The sequence below is a fragment of the Mustela nigripes genome, chromosome X (genome assembly GCF_022355385.1).
Source record: "Mustela nigripes isolate SB6536 chromosome X, MUSNIG.SB6536, whole genome shotgun sequence".
In the NCBI taxonomy this organism is placed as follows: Eukaryota; Metazoa; Chordata; class Mammalia; order Carnivora; family Mustelidae; genus Mustela; species Mustela nigripes.
Genome location: NC_081575.1, coordinates 68,424,757 through 68,441,162, shown reverse-complemented (window position 1 = coordinate 68,441,162; position 16,406 = coordinate 68,424,757). Strand labels below are relative to the sequence as shown.

General features: G+C 38.1%; 1 protein-coding gene and 1 long non-coding RNA gene across 2 annotated transcripts in view; both read right to left on the bottom strand.

The window, feature by feature from the left end:
- The window catches only part of TEX11 (testis expressed 11), a 92,953-nt gene extending 80,201 nt beyond the window's left edge, over nucleotides 1–12,752 (bottom strand). The window contains exons 1-4 of the mRNA XM_059385233.1: nucleotides 12,677–12,752; nucleotides 7,253–7,332; nucleotides 788–868; nucleotides 576–695 (exon numbers count right to left, since the gene is read on the bottom strand). Coding sequence (XP_059241216.1) covers nucleotides 576–695; nucleotides 788–868; nucleotides 7,253–7,332; nucleotides 12,677–12,752 — 357 coding nt within the window. The remainder of the gene's footprint in view (nucleotides 1–575; nucleotides 696–787; nucleotides 869–7,252; nucleotides 7,333–12,676) is intronic.
- A 915-nt stretch (nucleotides 12,753–13,667) lies between these two features.
- Nucleotides 13,668–16,406, bottom strand: part of LOC132006756 (uncharacterized) — a 21,145-nt gene continuing 18,406 nt past the window's right edge. Inside the window, exon 3 of the long non-coding RNA XR_009401210.1 lies at nucleotides 13,668–13,762. This is a non-coding gene — a long non-coding RNA (uncharacterized LOC132006756). The remainder of the gene's footprint in view (nucleotides 13,763–16,406) is intronic.

Sequence of the window (16,406 nt, the reverse complement as noted above, 5' to 3'; positions counted from 1 at the left end):
TATACTACATGATTTTTAAAGTCTCTTTTTCATTTCCAGAGTTACATAAATTTTACAGAGAGCAAGCTCATCATGGCTTACATTTTGTCAACTAAAAATGAATACCTAACTGCACGGTGGCAAAGGAGGAAACCTACAAGCCAAACACAGGTAAAGTACAATTTTAAACAGTGATAGGAGCAGACTTTTAGAAAACCTCAGCAAACAACTCAGAACAACTGCAAATGAGAAGACTCTTTTCAGGCAATTTTAGGCAGACTGTTAATGTAGGAGAGAGTCACAGAGAGGTGTTTCAAGTCGAGGGTACTGCCATAAAGAAATGACAGACATTACATGCAGTGATTGACAATGATGTTTAGTTACATATCAGCCTTTCTAACTTCAACCACCCCCACATAGATATGAATGACCATTAGTAGTGTTACCTTCAGATATAAAATGGAGATAAAAGGTCAAATATAATATCCTACATGAAAGGCCAATGACGCCTTTTCTTCTAAAAAGTTTATCTCATCACTTTGCATTTACATAAACAAAATGCCCCACTGTAAGGCTGTAGAGACCATGATACTTACTGCCTCTGCTTGGTAAGAAAGAACTTTGAAAAGGTCCCTCTCCACAGCAATCTTCTGCAAAGTCATGTGGACCTCAGTGGAGCTTCTCTGCATTAATTTAACATATAACTGCTCCAGACCCTGGAAAATAAAACCACAATACAATGACATGATGAGAGTAACCAAAACTATTATTAATAATTGTTACAGCTAAAAATCACTGGTAAACTTACAGTCATGGCAGCTTGAAAAAACTGATCAGCACACACTGCATTTCCAACATCCACCCACCCTTTTCCTGTTTTCATATTCATCTGGAAGAAAGAAGTTAGAAAATATTTTTTTTTAATTCACAACTCCTCCCAACTGGTTGAAGAGGGTATTAGATAAAATATTTAATCCTCTGCTCATATTCCATAGTGTAATCCCCAGAAAAAAATAGCATTTATTTATTTATTTATTTATTTATTCTATGTTCTGTTCTGAACTCCATAACTTAATAGAAATGGCCTCAAGAAAGGCAATAAAAAAAATTAGTAACTTGAAAACATTTTCTAAGAATTATTGAAAGAAGATATTAGGATAATTTAGATAGGAATACAAAGTTCTGGAAAATTAGTTCTTCACATACTAGAAGTTATATGATAAGCATTAGACTATAACTCAACACACCTTGGTAAAGAAGCTCACAGTATTATAACTGACAGACATCTAAATATATAGTTGCTATGTAATATGCACAAATGCTATGGAAGCAAACAAGAACTGAATCAAGATGGGAGGACTGAGCACGAACTACAGCTCAACCCCTTCTACAAAGCCATAGAAATGATGTGTGTGTGCGTGTATAAAATATATATAATAAATACACTGTACATTTTACTATAAATTTACATATAGGATATAAGTATACTACAAACTTTGGTATAAATTTTATATACTCTAAAATCCCTAGAAATTATGTATGTTATGTCATATATATATATAATGATACACACAATCTCTAAGAAGATGTATCTTTTTTTTTCATTCCCTAGAAATAGGAGAACATATATACATATTTTTTTTTATTCAATAAGCAACCTGGAAAATAAGGGGCATTTTCATTTGACCTGAAATTAAGAGGAACTTCTGAAAAATAGACAGCAAATGGGATGAAACAAAAACCCACATAACAAAATGCACAAAAATGCAAAATGTAGAAAACATCCAGGATGTGAACAGTATTATCAGGCAGCAGGTTTCCCCACCAAGAGGTATCTTCCCTCCTCTCCAGGAAGGAACAGTGAGTACAATCACTTAAGCAAGAGAAAAATAGAGTGCCAGGTGGCTGACAACACAGGCCAATGCAAAATATTCAGCCCTACCTCTTGATCAGTCACTTGATTTGGGTTATGGTAAATAGTGTGAAATGGCATTCACAGACTATCAAGGAATTTCAAATCAAATATGAGCAAGAATCACCAAACAATTGAGGGAAACCAACCCGATGAAAGGACATCACACTCAACAAACAGAAGAATATCTAAGGAAACAGAATTAAGAGAATTAACAGATGGAAACAAAGAGTATTAGCATCATCCACAGAATCGTATACCTGTCACAATCAGTAAAATGTTCCTTTTAGTTTTCTATCTTTGAAAACAACAAAGCCAAAAATGCAAATATTAGAAATTAACAGAAATTGGAAGCTTAGAGGTGAGGGAAAGGTAGAGAGAACACGAAAGTACAAATATCCTCATAGGGTAGAAAGTAAAAACATATTCTCCAAAATTGACAGAGAAAGAAAAAAATACAGAGGGGATTTCTCATTTTCGGTTTTTTTTAATTATGTTCAGTTAGCCAACATATAGTAAACCATGAGTTTTTGATGTAAAAAAAATTTTTTTAAGATTTTATGTATTTATTTGATAGACAGGGATCACAAGCAGGCAGGGAAGTAGGCAGAGAGAGAGGAAGAAGCAGGGTCCCCGCTGAGCAGAGAGCCCAACGTGGGGCTCAATCCCAGGACCCTGGGATCATGACCCGAGCCGAAGGCAGACTCTTTAACCCACGGAGCCACCCAGGCGCCCCTGATGTATAAAAATTTTAATATATTATATATTACATTTGAAGTTCAAAAAGGTTACCATCAGATAAATTAAAAATAGTAGAAAATAATTAACAAAAACTGAAGGGGGAATGGGGGGATAATAGATAATAGAAAGATAAATCTTCATCTATCAGAGCAAGAAAAAAATAGATCATATCTAAAACTGATATGTCAAGATCTTCTTTTTATTATTTTATTATTATTATAGGCTGAACTACATCTCCCCAAAATTCATATGTTGAAGCCCTAACTCCAAGTACCTCATAATGGGGCTGTATTTGGAGAGAGGGTCTTTAACAAAGTGATGGAAGTTAAAATGAGACTACTGTAGTGAGCCCTAATCTGCCTGGTGTCCTAAAAAAGGAAAATCTGGATACACAAGGGACACCAGAGATGCAGGGATAGAGAGAAAAGGCCATATGAAAACATAGTGAGAAGGCAGCCATCTGCAAGTCAAGGAGAGAGGCTTCAGAAGAAACCAAATCTGCCAATACCTTTACCTTGGACGTTCAGCTTCCATAATTTTGAGAAAATACATTTCTATTGTTTAAACCAACTAGTATGTGTTATTTTGTTATGGCAGCCCTAGCAAACTAACACAGTGATACGAATGTATGATTAAAATATATGGAGGAAACCATGAGAAGTGAAAACAGAAATAATTATAATTAGTAGATTTAAAATTTAAAAAAAAACATATAAACAAGGCAATTCACTGCAGCATCCAAATGTCCATGGAAGGAAGCTGGATGAATACTGTGTAGCTATAAAAAAAGGAATAGGGGCGCCTGGGTGGCTCAGTGGGTTAAGCCTCTGCCTTCAGCTCAAGTCATGGTTCCAGGTTCCTATTTCGAGCCCCACATTGGGCTCTCTGCTCAGCGGGGAGCCTGCTTCCCCCTCTATCTCTGCGTGCCTCTCTGCCTACTTGTGATCTCTATCAAACAAATAAAAAAATTTTTTTTAAAATGAGGAATATCTCTATATACTGCTACAGATTGATTGCTAGGATATAACCTTAAATGAGGTAAAATAAAGGTGGAAAAAAGTATATATATGGAATGCTACCATTTATCTAAGATCCTTTGGGGTGGTGAAAGACATGTATATATACCTTTATTTTTTTAAAAAAGGATAAACAATAAACAAAATAGCTATCCACAGGGGAAGTGAAGAAACAGGGCAGAGAGGACACAGATAGAAGGTAGACTTATCTGAATATACTTCTTTCAGTAGAATTTACTTTGGAACCATATAAATATTTGACATAATTAGGGGTGCCTGGGGGGCTCAGTGGATTAAGGGCTCTGCCTTTGGCTCAGGTCATGATCTCAGGGTCCTGGGATCCAGCCCCACGTCAGGCTCTCTGCGTGACGGGGAGCAAGCTTCCCCCGTCTCTCTGTTTGCCTCTCTGCCTACTTGTGATCTCTGTATGCCAATTAAATAAATAAATAATTTTTTAAAATAAAAATTAAAAAATAAATATTTGACATAATTATAAACAAAAAGCAACTGCCTAAAATCAAAAGCAAACAAAAATAAATGAATCCGGGTGGCAGATAACTCAGTTAGGCATCTGCCTTCAGCTCAGGTTATGATCTCAGGGTCCTGGGATCAAGACCCACATCCAGCTCCCTGCTCAGCAGGAAGTTTGCTTCTCCCTCTCCCTCTGCCCCTCCCCCCAAGTCATGCTTTCTCTCTCAAATAAATACAATCTTTAAAAGTGAGAAACCTGCTTCCCCCCCTCTCTCTCTGCCTACCTCTCTGCCTACTTGTGATCTCTCTCTATCAAAAAAATAAAAATAGGGGCGCCTGGGTGGCTCAGTGGGTTAAAGCCTCTGCCTTCGGCTCAAGTCATGATCCCAGGGTCCTGGAATCAAGCCCTGCATTAGGCTCTCTGCTCAGCAGGGAGCCTGCTTCCTCTCCCTCTGTCTGCCTCTCTGCCTACTTGTGATCTCTGTCTGTCAAATAAATAAATAAAATCTTTAAATAAATTAATTAATTAAAATAAAACAGTATTTTATGGGGCACCTGGGTGGCTCAGTTGGTTAAACTTCTGCCTTTGGCTCAGATCATGAAGTCAGAGTCCTTGGGTACAGCCCTGAGTCTGCTTCTCCCTCTCCACTGCCTGCTCATCCTCTCTTCCCCTCTCTCTCATGCTCTCTCAAATAAATAAATAAAATCTTTAAAAATATATTTTAATAATAATAAAATGATACTTTAACTATACAACCCTAGTGGGATATATGCAAAGAATAAAAGAAGTACAAAAAAATTTCTTGAACTATTTTTAGAAATCATTCTTAGTAACTATATTGGTACTGATGTATTATGAAACAATTATAAAAATACATTTTTTGGATATAACCAGTTATTCACTATATTAATGTTGTTAGGCACCAAGATTGTCAGGGCCAGGAAAAGAGACACAAATATAAGATCAAGAAGCTAAGTAAAATCCTATCCTATCAATTAGAAATAACACTATGTCTTAAAAGAAAAGGAGAGGGTCGCCTGGGTGGTCAGCCCTTAAACCTCTGCCTTCAGCTCAGGTCATGAACCCAGGATTCTAGGATCAAGCCCCGCATCAGATTCTCTGCTCTACAGAAAGCCTGCTTCTCCCTCCTCCACTTTCCGTGCTTGTGTTCCCTCTCTCACTATGTCTCCCTCTGTCAAATAAATAAATAAAATCCTAAAAAAAGAAAGAAATATTACTATGAGGGTCACCTTCATGGCTTAGTCAACTAAGCATCTGACTCTTGGTTTTGGCTCAAGTCATGATGCAGGGTCATGGAATCCAGTCCCATGTTAGGCTCCACACACAGCACAGAATCTGCTTGCCCCTCACCCTCCCCCTTTGCCCTGCCCCCAGTTCACACAGGCACTCTCTCATTCTCTTAAATAAATAAATATTTCTTTAAATATATCACTATGGGGGTGACTGGGTAGCTCAGTCCTTAAAACAGCTGTCTTTAGCTCAGGTCGTGATGCTAGGGTCCTGGGATCGAGCCCCACCCACATTGGGCCCCCTGCTCAGTGGGACACCTCCTTCTCCCTCTCCCACTCCCTCTGGCTATGTTCCCTCTCTCCCAGTCTCTCTGTCAAATAAATAAATAAAATCTTTTAAAAATATATAACCATGAACTCACTACATATTTTATCTTTCAAAAACATATGTATTTCATAGCTCTGTCTAGTAAAAAGATCTAGAAACAAAGACCAATGCAGTAGCAATGAGTACTTGTAATTTCCACATTATGGTTTCTGAATAGCATCCTCCACTAAAAGGAAACAGAGCTCTTTCAAGGTATCACTAGGGCAAGAACTACACAAAATGAGAATGGGTATCTTGTCATATCAGAAATCAAATTTTGACTATTATTTCAGTTTTGCTGTTAAAGATTACTGGAGTAGTGTCAAAAGGCTTCAGAATCACTTCAAGAGGCTTCTTCTGGCCAAAGATAGGTGCTTCAGTAAGAATAATAACTAAAATGGATTGAAATGCATTACAAATGTGAGTTCACAATGACACTTTTTTAAAAAAATCTACCTGATCATCATTTAAGGATGTTAGAGAACCAACTCATTCTGAAGACTGCTTAAAAAAAAAAAAAAGGCAGGGAGGCCTGGGTGGCTCAGTTGGTTGGACGACTGCCTTCGGCTCAGGTCATGATCCCGGAGTCCCGCGATCGAGTCCCACCATCAGGCTCCCAGCTCCATGGGGAGTCTGCTTCGCTCTCTGACCTTCTCCTCGCTCATGCTCTCTCTCACTGTCTCTCTCTCAAACAAATAAATAAAATATTTTAAAATTTAAAAAAAAAGGCAGGAGAAAGAGTCAAGACTGTCCTTTCTTACAAAGGTATACTTCAAAGCATACAAATAGTTGATGAGGGAAAGTTTCCCTTTATCCCAGTTAATAAAGAAGGAAGGAATAAAGAAGTAGAATGTACAAATATCTACAGAAATAATGGACCTAGGGACATATCATCAAAGGGCACTAACACAACAAAAGAGACAGATAGATGCCAGATGGAAGTATACCATACTGCCTATGAATTATTCTTCACAAAACTAACCTGAATCAGATCATGTTTCTAAATCTACCTACCAGTTTACAGGAAAAACAGGAGTCAAAAGACTTTATTAAATGATACTATAAGGATGCAGTCATCAGAATCCAGAATTTAAGAAACTCTGTAGAACAAACAACCTTGCTTCTTCAACAAATACTAGTCAACAGATTAAGAAAGGCAGGGAAAACATGTAGACTGAAAGAGCTGTATTAAAAAAATAGGAGGGGCACCTGGGTGGCTCAGTGGGTTAAACCTCTGCCTTCGGCTCAGGTCATGATCTTAGGGTCCTGGGATCGAGCCCCCCATTGGGCTCTCCGCTCAGCAGAGAGCCTGCTTCCCCCTGTATCTCTGCCTGCCTCTCTGCCTACTTGTGATCTCTGTCAAATAAACAAATAAAATCTTAAAAAAAAAAAGGCACATGGATAACACTAAAGGATATAACCCTCTTTCCAGTTCACACTAACTTCAACCATATTCATAGTAGTAACGGCTACTTCACTGCATCTACACTTTCTCCTCATTTAATTACGACTTACCAAAATCTGTCTTCGAATAACTTCTTCTGAAGCAGCTGAGCCTCCACACATACACATCAGCTTGCAAGCAACATGCCGTACTGCAAAACAGTAATCAGACACCCATAAACACAAAAACATTCATTGTTTTATATACTTATAAAAAGAAAGGAGGAATAAAGTGAATCCAGTCTTGTTAAAATAACTATGAATTCCTTTTCAAAAAATTAATTATCAGAAGTAAATGAGCTGAAAATTATCAAATGAATTATTTGCTTGATGCTTCAGTCAGACAGTTACTTTTCGAACTTTAAGCTCTGCAGGTTTTAAATTCTGAAGACTCATTGAAGATACCTAGTTCCATGCGATATTTCTGTATATATTATGCTAACAGCAAAATAATTCTAAGTAACACTAGTATCAAAAGCTATTCAACAAGGGCACCTGGGCGGCTCAGTCAGTTGAGCCTCTACCTTCAGCTCAGGTCATGATCCCAGGGTCCTGGGATCAAGACCCGCATCAGGCTCCTCACTCAGCAGGGAGCGTGCTTCTCCTGCCTGCTGCTCCCCCTGTTTGGGCTCACTCTCTCTCCCTCTCTGACAAATAAATAAATAAATAAATAAACAGATCAAATCTTTTTTAAAAAGAAAGCTATTCAACATCTGACAAAATTTCTGAACATAAGAATAGTTTGAGGGGCGCCTGGGTGGCTCAGTAGGTTAAGCCTCTGCCTTCGGCTCAGATCATGATCTCAGGGTCCTGGAATCGAGCCCCGCATCAGGCTCTCTGCTCAGTGGGGAGCCTGCTTCCCCGTCTCTCTCTGCCTACTTGTAATCTCTGTCTGTCAAATAAATAAATAAAATCTTAAAAAAAGAATAGTTTGATTAGTCCCCTAAACTGTGACTCTTTTTAAATATATTTTCTGTTGATAATGTAAAAGTTAGAAAATATAGATTATCTTCATTATACAGTTCATTTCCCCTAAAAATAAGGAAGTTTGAATAACTATGAGCTCTTTATTTACAGAGTTTCTCTCATCATAAAATATTTCCAATTTTTTTAAAAGATTTTATTTATTTATTTGACAAAGAGAGAGAGATCACAAGTAGGCAGAGAGGCAAGCAGAGAGAGAGGGAGAAGCAGGCTCCCCACCGAGCAGAGAGCCTGATGTGGGGCTCGATCCCAGGACCCTGGGACCACGACCCGAGCCGACAGCAGAGGCTCAACCCACGGAGCGACCCAGGCGCCCCAACATTTCCAATTTTTAAAGATGACTTCATAAATAACTGAACTAGTTGCTTTGATGTTAGATCTCAGCAGCCATTCAACCTATACTAATACCATTTTAATATTCCATTCAAAGAGATTTGCCCAGATTAAATTACAGGGTAAATGAAGTCAGATTCTCATTACCCATCATGAAATATAAATCCTATTCATCCTTCAATAAAGTTGTTGCTGAAAAAACTCCCAATAAAATACCTCCTAATCATATATTTGCACAGCCTTGCTCTTCCAGTTTTAAAAATGTTTCCTTTATTTTTTTCCAAACTTAACTAATTCTTTGGTATTCTCAAGGAACCTGATCTCTCCATCATTTTCCTTCTCCAAAGATAGCTTCAGGGGCGCCTGAGTGGCTCAGTGGGTTGGGGCCTCTGCCTTCAGCTCGGGTCATGATCCCAGGGTTCTGGGATCAAGCCCCACATCGGGCTCTCTGCTCAGCGGGGAGCCTGCTTCCTCCTCTCTCTGCCTGCCTCTCTGCCTACTTGTGATCTCTGTCAAATAAATAAATAAAATCTTAAAAAAAAAAAGATAGCTTCAGTACCTCCCTCTCAAGTTATTCTTTCCCTTCTACCTTCAAACATATGTTTCTCTTCCTTCAAAAACATCAACTAATCCCACTGTACTTCAAGCTTTTATCCCACTTCTCTTTCTTTCAAAGACAAACTTCTTAAATTCAATGGTCTACTACCTCTATTTTCTTGCTTTCACTCATCTCCTTAAGCCCCTGCATTGTTTTGCATCCTTACCACTTCACTAAAATCACACAACCAAAGACCACCTTCCCTGACTTCACAGCAACATTTCACAATGATCATAACCTTTTTAAAAAAATACTACTCCCAGGGTGCCTGGGAGGCTCAGCTCATTAAGCTTCTGGTTCTTGGTTTCAGCTCAGGTCATGATCTCAGGGTTATGGGATTGAGCCCGACCTCACGTGGGGCACTAAGCATAGAGTCTGCTTGGGATTCTCTCTTTCCCCTCCCTCTGCCCCTCGCCTGATCACATGTGTGTGCACCTCTATTGCTCTCTCTCTCTCTCAAATAAATAAATAAATAAATAAATAAATAAATAAATAAAATCTTTTCTAAAAAATGCTACTTCTTCGCCTCACACTATCTTGGTTCAGCACTGAGCAGCGTCCCACTATGGGAAATGCCTTAGTCTAAGAACTTTGCTCCCATCCCCACATTCGTGATCTGGCTGTTTACAGTTACCATAAATAAGGCTTCAAGACAGAATGCTACTTCGGTATAAAGATGCTTTCTTTGTTGCTGTTGCTTTGTCTTAGTCTTCTCACCAGTCTGTTCTTGGCCTCTCTATATTATAAGCATATTGGTTAGGTGCTTGCTGTCTGACTCCTTACATCTGCCTTACTCTGCTCCATCAGTGCCCAAAGCTTGATATCTCAATTGACTTCAGACAACACAATGTTGTATCCTCTGGCATCTGTGAATTCCTTATTTTTGTTGTTAATCCACTCTTTCCCAGATCCTCCAGCATAATGGATGCCTGTTATTTTTCTTCTGGAGTCTTATCTTGTCCTTTCACTTACTGCCTGCCATAATATGGTATGACAATCCTATAAGGAGCAGACACTGAATAAATGGATAGTGAGTCTCCTCTAGGATATTCTGACTGTTACTTTTGGTCTCCTATCCTTGTTTTTTTCCTTCCCAGTCCTTAACAACCAGAGTCAAAGTAAAAATCTCACTACTGTGGTTCTCTTAAAATTTGGTTCTTAAAATTTGGTGTGCAGGGGCACCTGGGTGGCTCAGTGGGTTAAGCCTCTGCCTTCAGCTCAGGTCATGGTCCCAGGTTCCTAGATTCGAGCCCCACATTGGTCTCTCTGCTCAGCAGGGAGCCTGCTTCCCCTCTCTCTCTCTCTCTGCCTGCTTCTCTGCCTACTTGTGATCTTGGTCAAGTAAATAAATTTTTAAAAAAAATCTTTAAAAATTTGGTGTGCATGAGAACAGTTTTTAAATTATATACATGCCCAGGTTCTATCTTAAACCTAATAAATCAAAGCCTCCAATGGCGGGGCCTGAGCACCTGCATCATAAGAGACTCCACAGGTGATTCTTATTTATACCAATATTTAAGAATAGCTGCTCTTTCGGCACCTGGGTGGCTCAGTGAGTTAAGCCTCTGCCTTCGGCTCAGGTCATGATCCCAGCGTTCTGAGATCGAGCCCTACATCGGGCTCTTTGCTCAGCAGAGAGCCTGCTTCCCCCTCTCTCTCTGCCTACCTCTCTGCCTACTTGTGATCTCTGTCAAATAAATAAATTTTTTTAAAAAAGAATAACTGCTCTTTTTCTCCCTCAGAGAACTCAGCTACTCATGTGGCTTCAACAATGACCTCCATGTAAATAATTACCAACCAAATCTCTACCTTTCTCATAAGCTCTAGTCTCATATCTCCAACTTATTGTCACCTCAAATGCCAACAGGTCTAAAACTAAAACTTACAAGTCATTCCTCTACTTCTGGCTTTCCTGTTTCTGGTCAGTGTTCCGCTAATTCTTCCCAATAACAAAAACCTATAGGTTATTAAATCCTGATAACTTTTTCATCACATACCATTATCTGGGCACAGACCATGAATTTCTGTTAAGCAGACAAAATACCTTCTAATCAACATATTTCTGGAATAAAACTCTTAAATCAGAGGCTTCCTACACTACATCCTGTTTTCCACGGTTTCTTAAAATTACTACACACAGAATAAGCATCCAAATGTCTAATTAAGAACTGCTATATACAAAGAGTCAGTACATTGGGAGAGATCCATCTACCAAATCTCTTTAAGACAAATAATGGAAAACAGCTAAGAACAATACTCCTTGATATACAGAACAGTAGGAGTTTAGATTTTAGGATCACACAGTTTGACTATGTACTAAGATTCTCCCACAGATAAATTTCTAACTCTTCCCTCCCCATAACTTTGAGGATCAAAAGCTCTGAGGAGCAGTATCAACATTCATCTGAGAGTTAAAGAGGCAGAACTATTCTCTAAACATCCTAATAGAGGAATGGGCTAATAAATAAGTATATTATTGACTATATTAATCACTAATTACCCTAGACTTACACTGAAATTTTACACAGTTTGGTTTATATTCATAAAGATAAACCCTTAGCAATGAATTCTACTTTACAAAGCCAAGCAGTCCAGAGATTCACATTTTGGCTCGATGTACCCTTTATAATGGGGCAATATAATTTCCATAAATGCATTAACTGTCACCGTCTTTGCTGGAAATTGGTAACTGTCAGCACACTACACCCGGCCATTTAGCTAAAGCACTAGAACTCTGGCAGACGGTGGACCACATATAATGCATCCAAGCAGATGAGTTTGGTTTAGGGGTTTTGTATTGCTGTTATTCTTTTTGTTTATTCTCACAGGCAGAAAAAAACTTCTAGAATTTTCTCAGTAACTGAGCCCAAAGTTCATCAACCTATCTCATGGGAAATTATTCTTTTATGATTTTTAAATCTAAATCCCTCACATGGCAACATTTCCCATTCTATTATCAATGGAGAAAGAAACTACTATTTGATAGTCCTTCAGAAGCCTGAAGATTCTGATCATCTCTTCTCCAGGGAAGATAATCCATGTCCTTTAATACTTCCTCAAGTTCTCATTTTCCCACCCTTTAATCATCTTTGTTGTTCACCACCAGACTATTTCTTGCAACAATGCTTTTATTTTACTTTTTTTTTTAAAGATTTTATTTATTTATTTATTTGACAGACAGAGATCACAAGTAGGCAGAGAGGCAGGCAGAGAGAGAGGAGGAAACAGGCTCCCCGCTGAGCAGAGAGCCCGATGCAGGGCTCAATCCCAGGACCCTGAGATCATGACCTCAGCCGAAGGCAGCGGCTTAACCCACTGAGCCACCCAGGTGCCCCAGCAACAATGCTTTTATTAATCAAGACCTAACCTCTAGAAAAAAAAATCATAAAATTCAGGACATTTGCTTAAGAAACTTCTACGTATGGGTCATTTTTTTGTTTAGTTTTATTTTAACAAATATCCATCCACAAACTAGTCAAGATATTATTTAAAGTACAGGAACAATTTAATGTGTAATAAAAATACTACTAATATATAATAGAAATACTACTCAAACCAAGAGTCACAAAATATATACGTACATTTAGCTTTCTGCTCTTCACTTATAATCAAACCTACTCTCTTGGTGACTGCCCAGTTCCACAGGTTTACTGCCATTTCTTCCACCTGGGTAAGAGAAACATTTTCTCAGCAAGTTAAAATACTGTCTACCTCCAAAGAAAATATTTTTCTTGCATGTTTCATGGTCCTGTGACTATTGTGGATCATTTACAGGCCCTCTGTAATCTAGTCCCATTCTACCTTGCTTCCCCCAAAACATACCCACTGTAGAGTAATTATTTGACTGTCCCATGAACACAACTTGTTAATTCCTATCTATATAGTTTTATTCATACTACTGGCTTTACCTAATAAACCTCCTCCCATTGCCTTTATATGACTCAAATTCACTTCAGTCTCCCCAGGAACATATACAAAACTTCAGCAACTATTACAGTCTACATTGATCTCTTTCCTCTTTGAATTTTTATATTCATTAAGTTTCACATAATTGAGCAGTTAGTTATGCTGCTTTGTATCATTTATTGTTTTAGCTGTTAAGGCATTAGGCTTGAAAATCCAAAAATAAATTTCTATGTATTTATAATGGTTAATCATGAAGACTATTTTTTTCTTATACAGGACAGTAATAGTGAATCATCAAAATTTATCAGGGGCACCTTGCTGGCTTAATCAGTGGAGCATCCAACTCTTACTCTCTGGGTTGTGAGTTTGAGCCTCATGTTGGGTGTAGAAATTCCTTAAAAATAAAATCTTTCAGGGGCTCCTAGGTGGCTCAGTCACTTAATCATCGGTCTTCGGCTCAGGTCACGATCCTGGAGTCCCACAATCAAGCCCCACATCAGGCTCCCTGTACAGTGGGTCAGTGGGGAGTCTACTTCTCTTTCCCTCTGCCCCCAGCACTGCTCTCGCTCTCTCTCGCTCACTCTCTCAAATAAATAAAATCTTTAAAAATACAAAAAAATCTTTTATTTTTGTACCAACCTGAGCATCCTGTATTTCAGCCATAGACTCCCTGTTGATATTTGCTATGTCGGCAAATAGTCTGTCAATTGCCTCAGGTATGCTGGGTGAATTATCTCTTAAAATCAGGTTTTCAACGATTTCTGAAATAACGATGGATAATAAAAGTGCTGTGAACCATATCACCATTAGCTAAAAGTAGCAAATCATTTTGAAATCTGTTCCTAGATCTTTGGTAAAATGAATACAGCATGAAGAAACTTGTATTATCCTTAGAGTAAAACCTAACTGGATACAAAGCTTCACGTAACTAAGAGTAGAGTACAATTTTCAAATAAAATTTGTATTCCATGAGAGTCGCTTGTTTATAACTTAATCATCGCTCATTCCCAGAAAGCAGAATGTACTGACTTCACAATCAGGTCACCTTAAAACTACAAAATAGAAATTAACAATGTCTTCAAAACTAGAATATGTAGAAATTCTGGGGACACTTGGGTGGCTCAGTCGGTTAAATCACTGCCTTCAGCTCAGGTCATGATCCCAGGGTCCTGGGATACAGTCCCACATGGGGTTCCTTTCTCAGCAGGGAGTCTGCTGGTCTCTCCCCCTCTCTCTGTGCCTACCACTCTGCCTGCTTATGCGCTTGCTCACTCTCTCTGACAAATAAATAAATAAAATCTTAAAATAAAGAAAATCTAGAAATTCTGAAAGGAGATATATATGTGCCCTGTAAAACTGAAATACTTATTATTAATAATTTTAAGCATTAGACAGACATAACTAACAATGCTGGCTCTGAAGTCTGACCTTACTCTGTGAGAAAAAAATGACATGCCCAATTAGCAACAACATTAACCAGTTATTGAATCTGTACAAATGATGTCACCATTTTCTAAACAATCTGAGCTCCAGACTCCATATAAATGAATCTTAAAAGGCCACAGAGTTCCTTAAAAATGAAGCATGATATAAAATCACAATTGATGCCTTTCATACTATCAAACTGAGATTTTTCCAAACTCATGTAACAGAGGTCTACATAACCTCTACATGTCTCTAATTTCTTACAATATTGTTGAGCATCAACTAGCAAAAATGTTAATATTCACAATCCTAAGCACTACAGAGCACTTTCTGAAAAAGTATTTTAGAAGTGTTTTAATTATCTTTTTCCTTGCCATAGCACATACCCTCCCCAATATCCATCACCCAGCCACCCCATCCCTCCCACCCACCCTCTCCCTGAAATAACTTTCAACATGCTGCAATAATCTGCTAAATGAAAAACTGTCAGTTAAGGGGCGCCTGGGTAGCTCAGTGGGTTAAAACCTCTGCCTTTGGCTCAGGTCATGATCCCGGGGTCCTGGGATTGAGCCCTGCATCGGGCTCTCTGCTCAGCAGGGAGCCTGCTTCCCCCTCTCTCTCTGCCTGCCTCTCTGCCTACTTGTGATCTCTCTCTCTTTCAAATAAATAAATAAAATCTTTAAAAAAAAAAGAAATACTGTCAGTTAAGCATCAAAAAATAGAATCACATTAAGACTTCATAAAGCAAGGGGTACCCATATGGCTCAGTTGGAGCATGCAACTCTTGATCTCAGGGTTGTGAGTTCAAACCCCATGTGGGGCAAAGAGATTACTTAATAAAAAAAAAATAAATACTTCACAAAGCAAATTATGCTCAAACATACCCAAATATTTTTTTTACAGCTCATGGAATCTTTAGAACACACAGCATGAGCAGAGGTATTAAGGAAAATATACCATACATACTTTGTACATCTCAGGTGATGAAATATATACAGAAAGAAAAACCTCTAGCTTCCCTACTCCCATTAAATAGATTGTGGAAAAGCTAATATTAAATATCTTGATTCTTCTAAGATTAGGTAAGTATTACGCTGAGGAGCATATATATTACAGCCCTTTCTCAAAATACTGGTAACAGAATTAGGGAAGTTTAGAATGGGAGCAAATACCTGCAAATCATATATCTGGTAAGGGAGTAATATCCAAAATATATAAAGAACATATACAATTCAAAAGCAAAAAAATACAATAATTATTTTTAAAAAATAAAAGCAATAAAACAAACAATCTAATTTAAAAATGGGCAGAGGATCTGAATAGACATTTTTCCAAAGAAGACATACAGAAAGTCAACAAGGGCCTGAAAAGATGCTCAACATCACAAATCATCAGGGAAATGAAAATCAAAATCACAATGAATTAGCACCTCACATCTGTTAGAATGGGTAATAAAAAAACTAAGAAAGAGGGGCACCTGGCTGGCTCAGTCAGTAGACTGTGGGACTCTTGATCTCATTCAGAGTCTCATGAGTTCAAGCCCCACAATGGGCATGGAGCCTATTTAAAAAAAAAAAAAGACAAGAAATAACAAGTGTTGGCAAGGATGTGAACAAAAAGGAACCCTTGTGCACTGTTGGTGGGAACATAAATTGGTGCAGCCACTACAGAAAACAGTATGGAATTCCTCAAAAATTAAAAATAGACCTACCATATAATCCAACAATTCCACTTCTGGGTATTTATTTGAAGAAAATGAAAGCACTAACTTAAAAAATATATATATTTCCCCACATTCACTGAAGCATTATTTACAACAGCCAAAATACAGCAACTACAGACAAATTAATAAATTATGGTATACATTAGCGAAATAAGTCAAGCAGAGAAAGACAACTATCATATGATCTCCCTGATATGAGGAAGTGGTGATGCAACATGGAGGCTTAAGTGGGTAGAAGAATAAATGAAACAAGATGG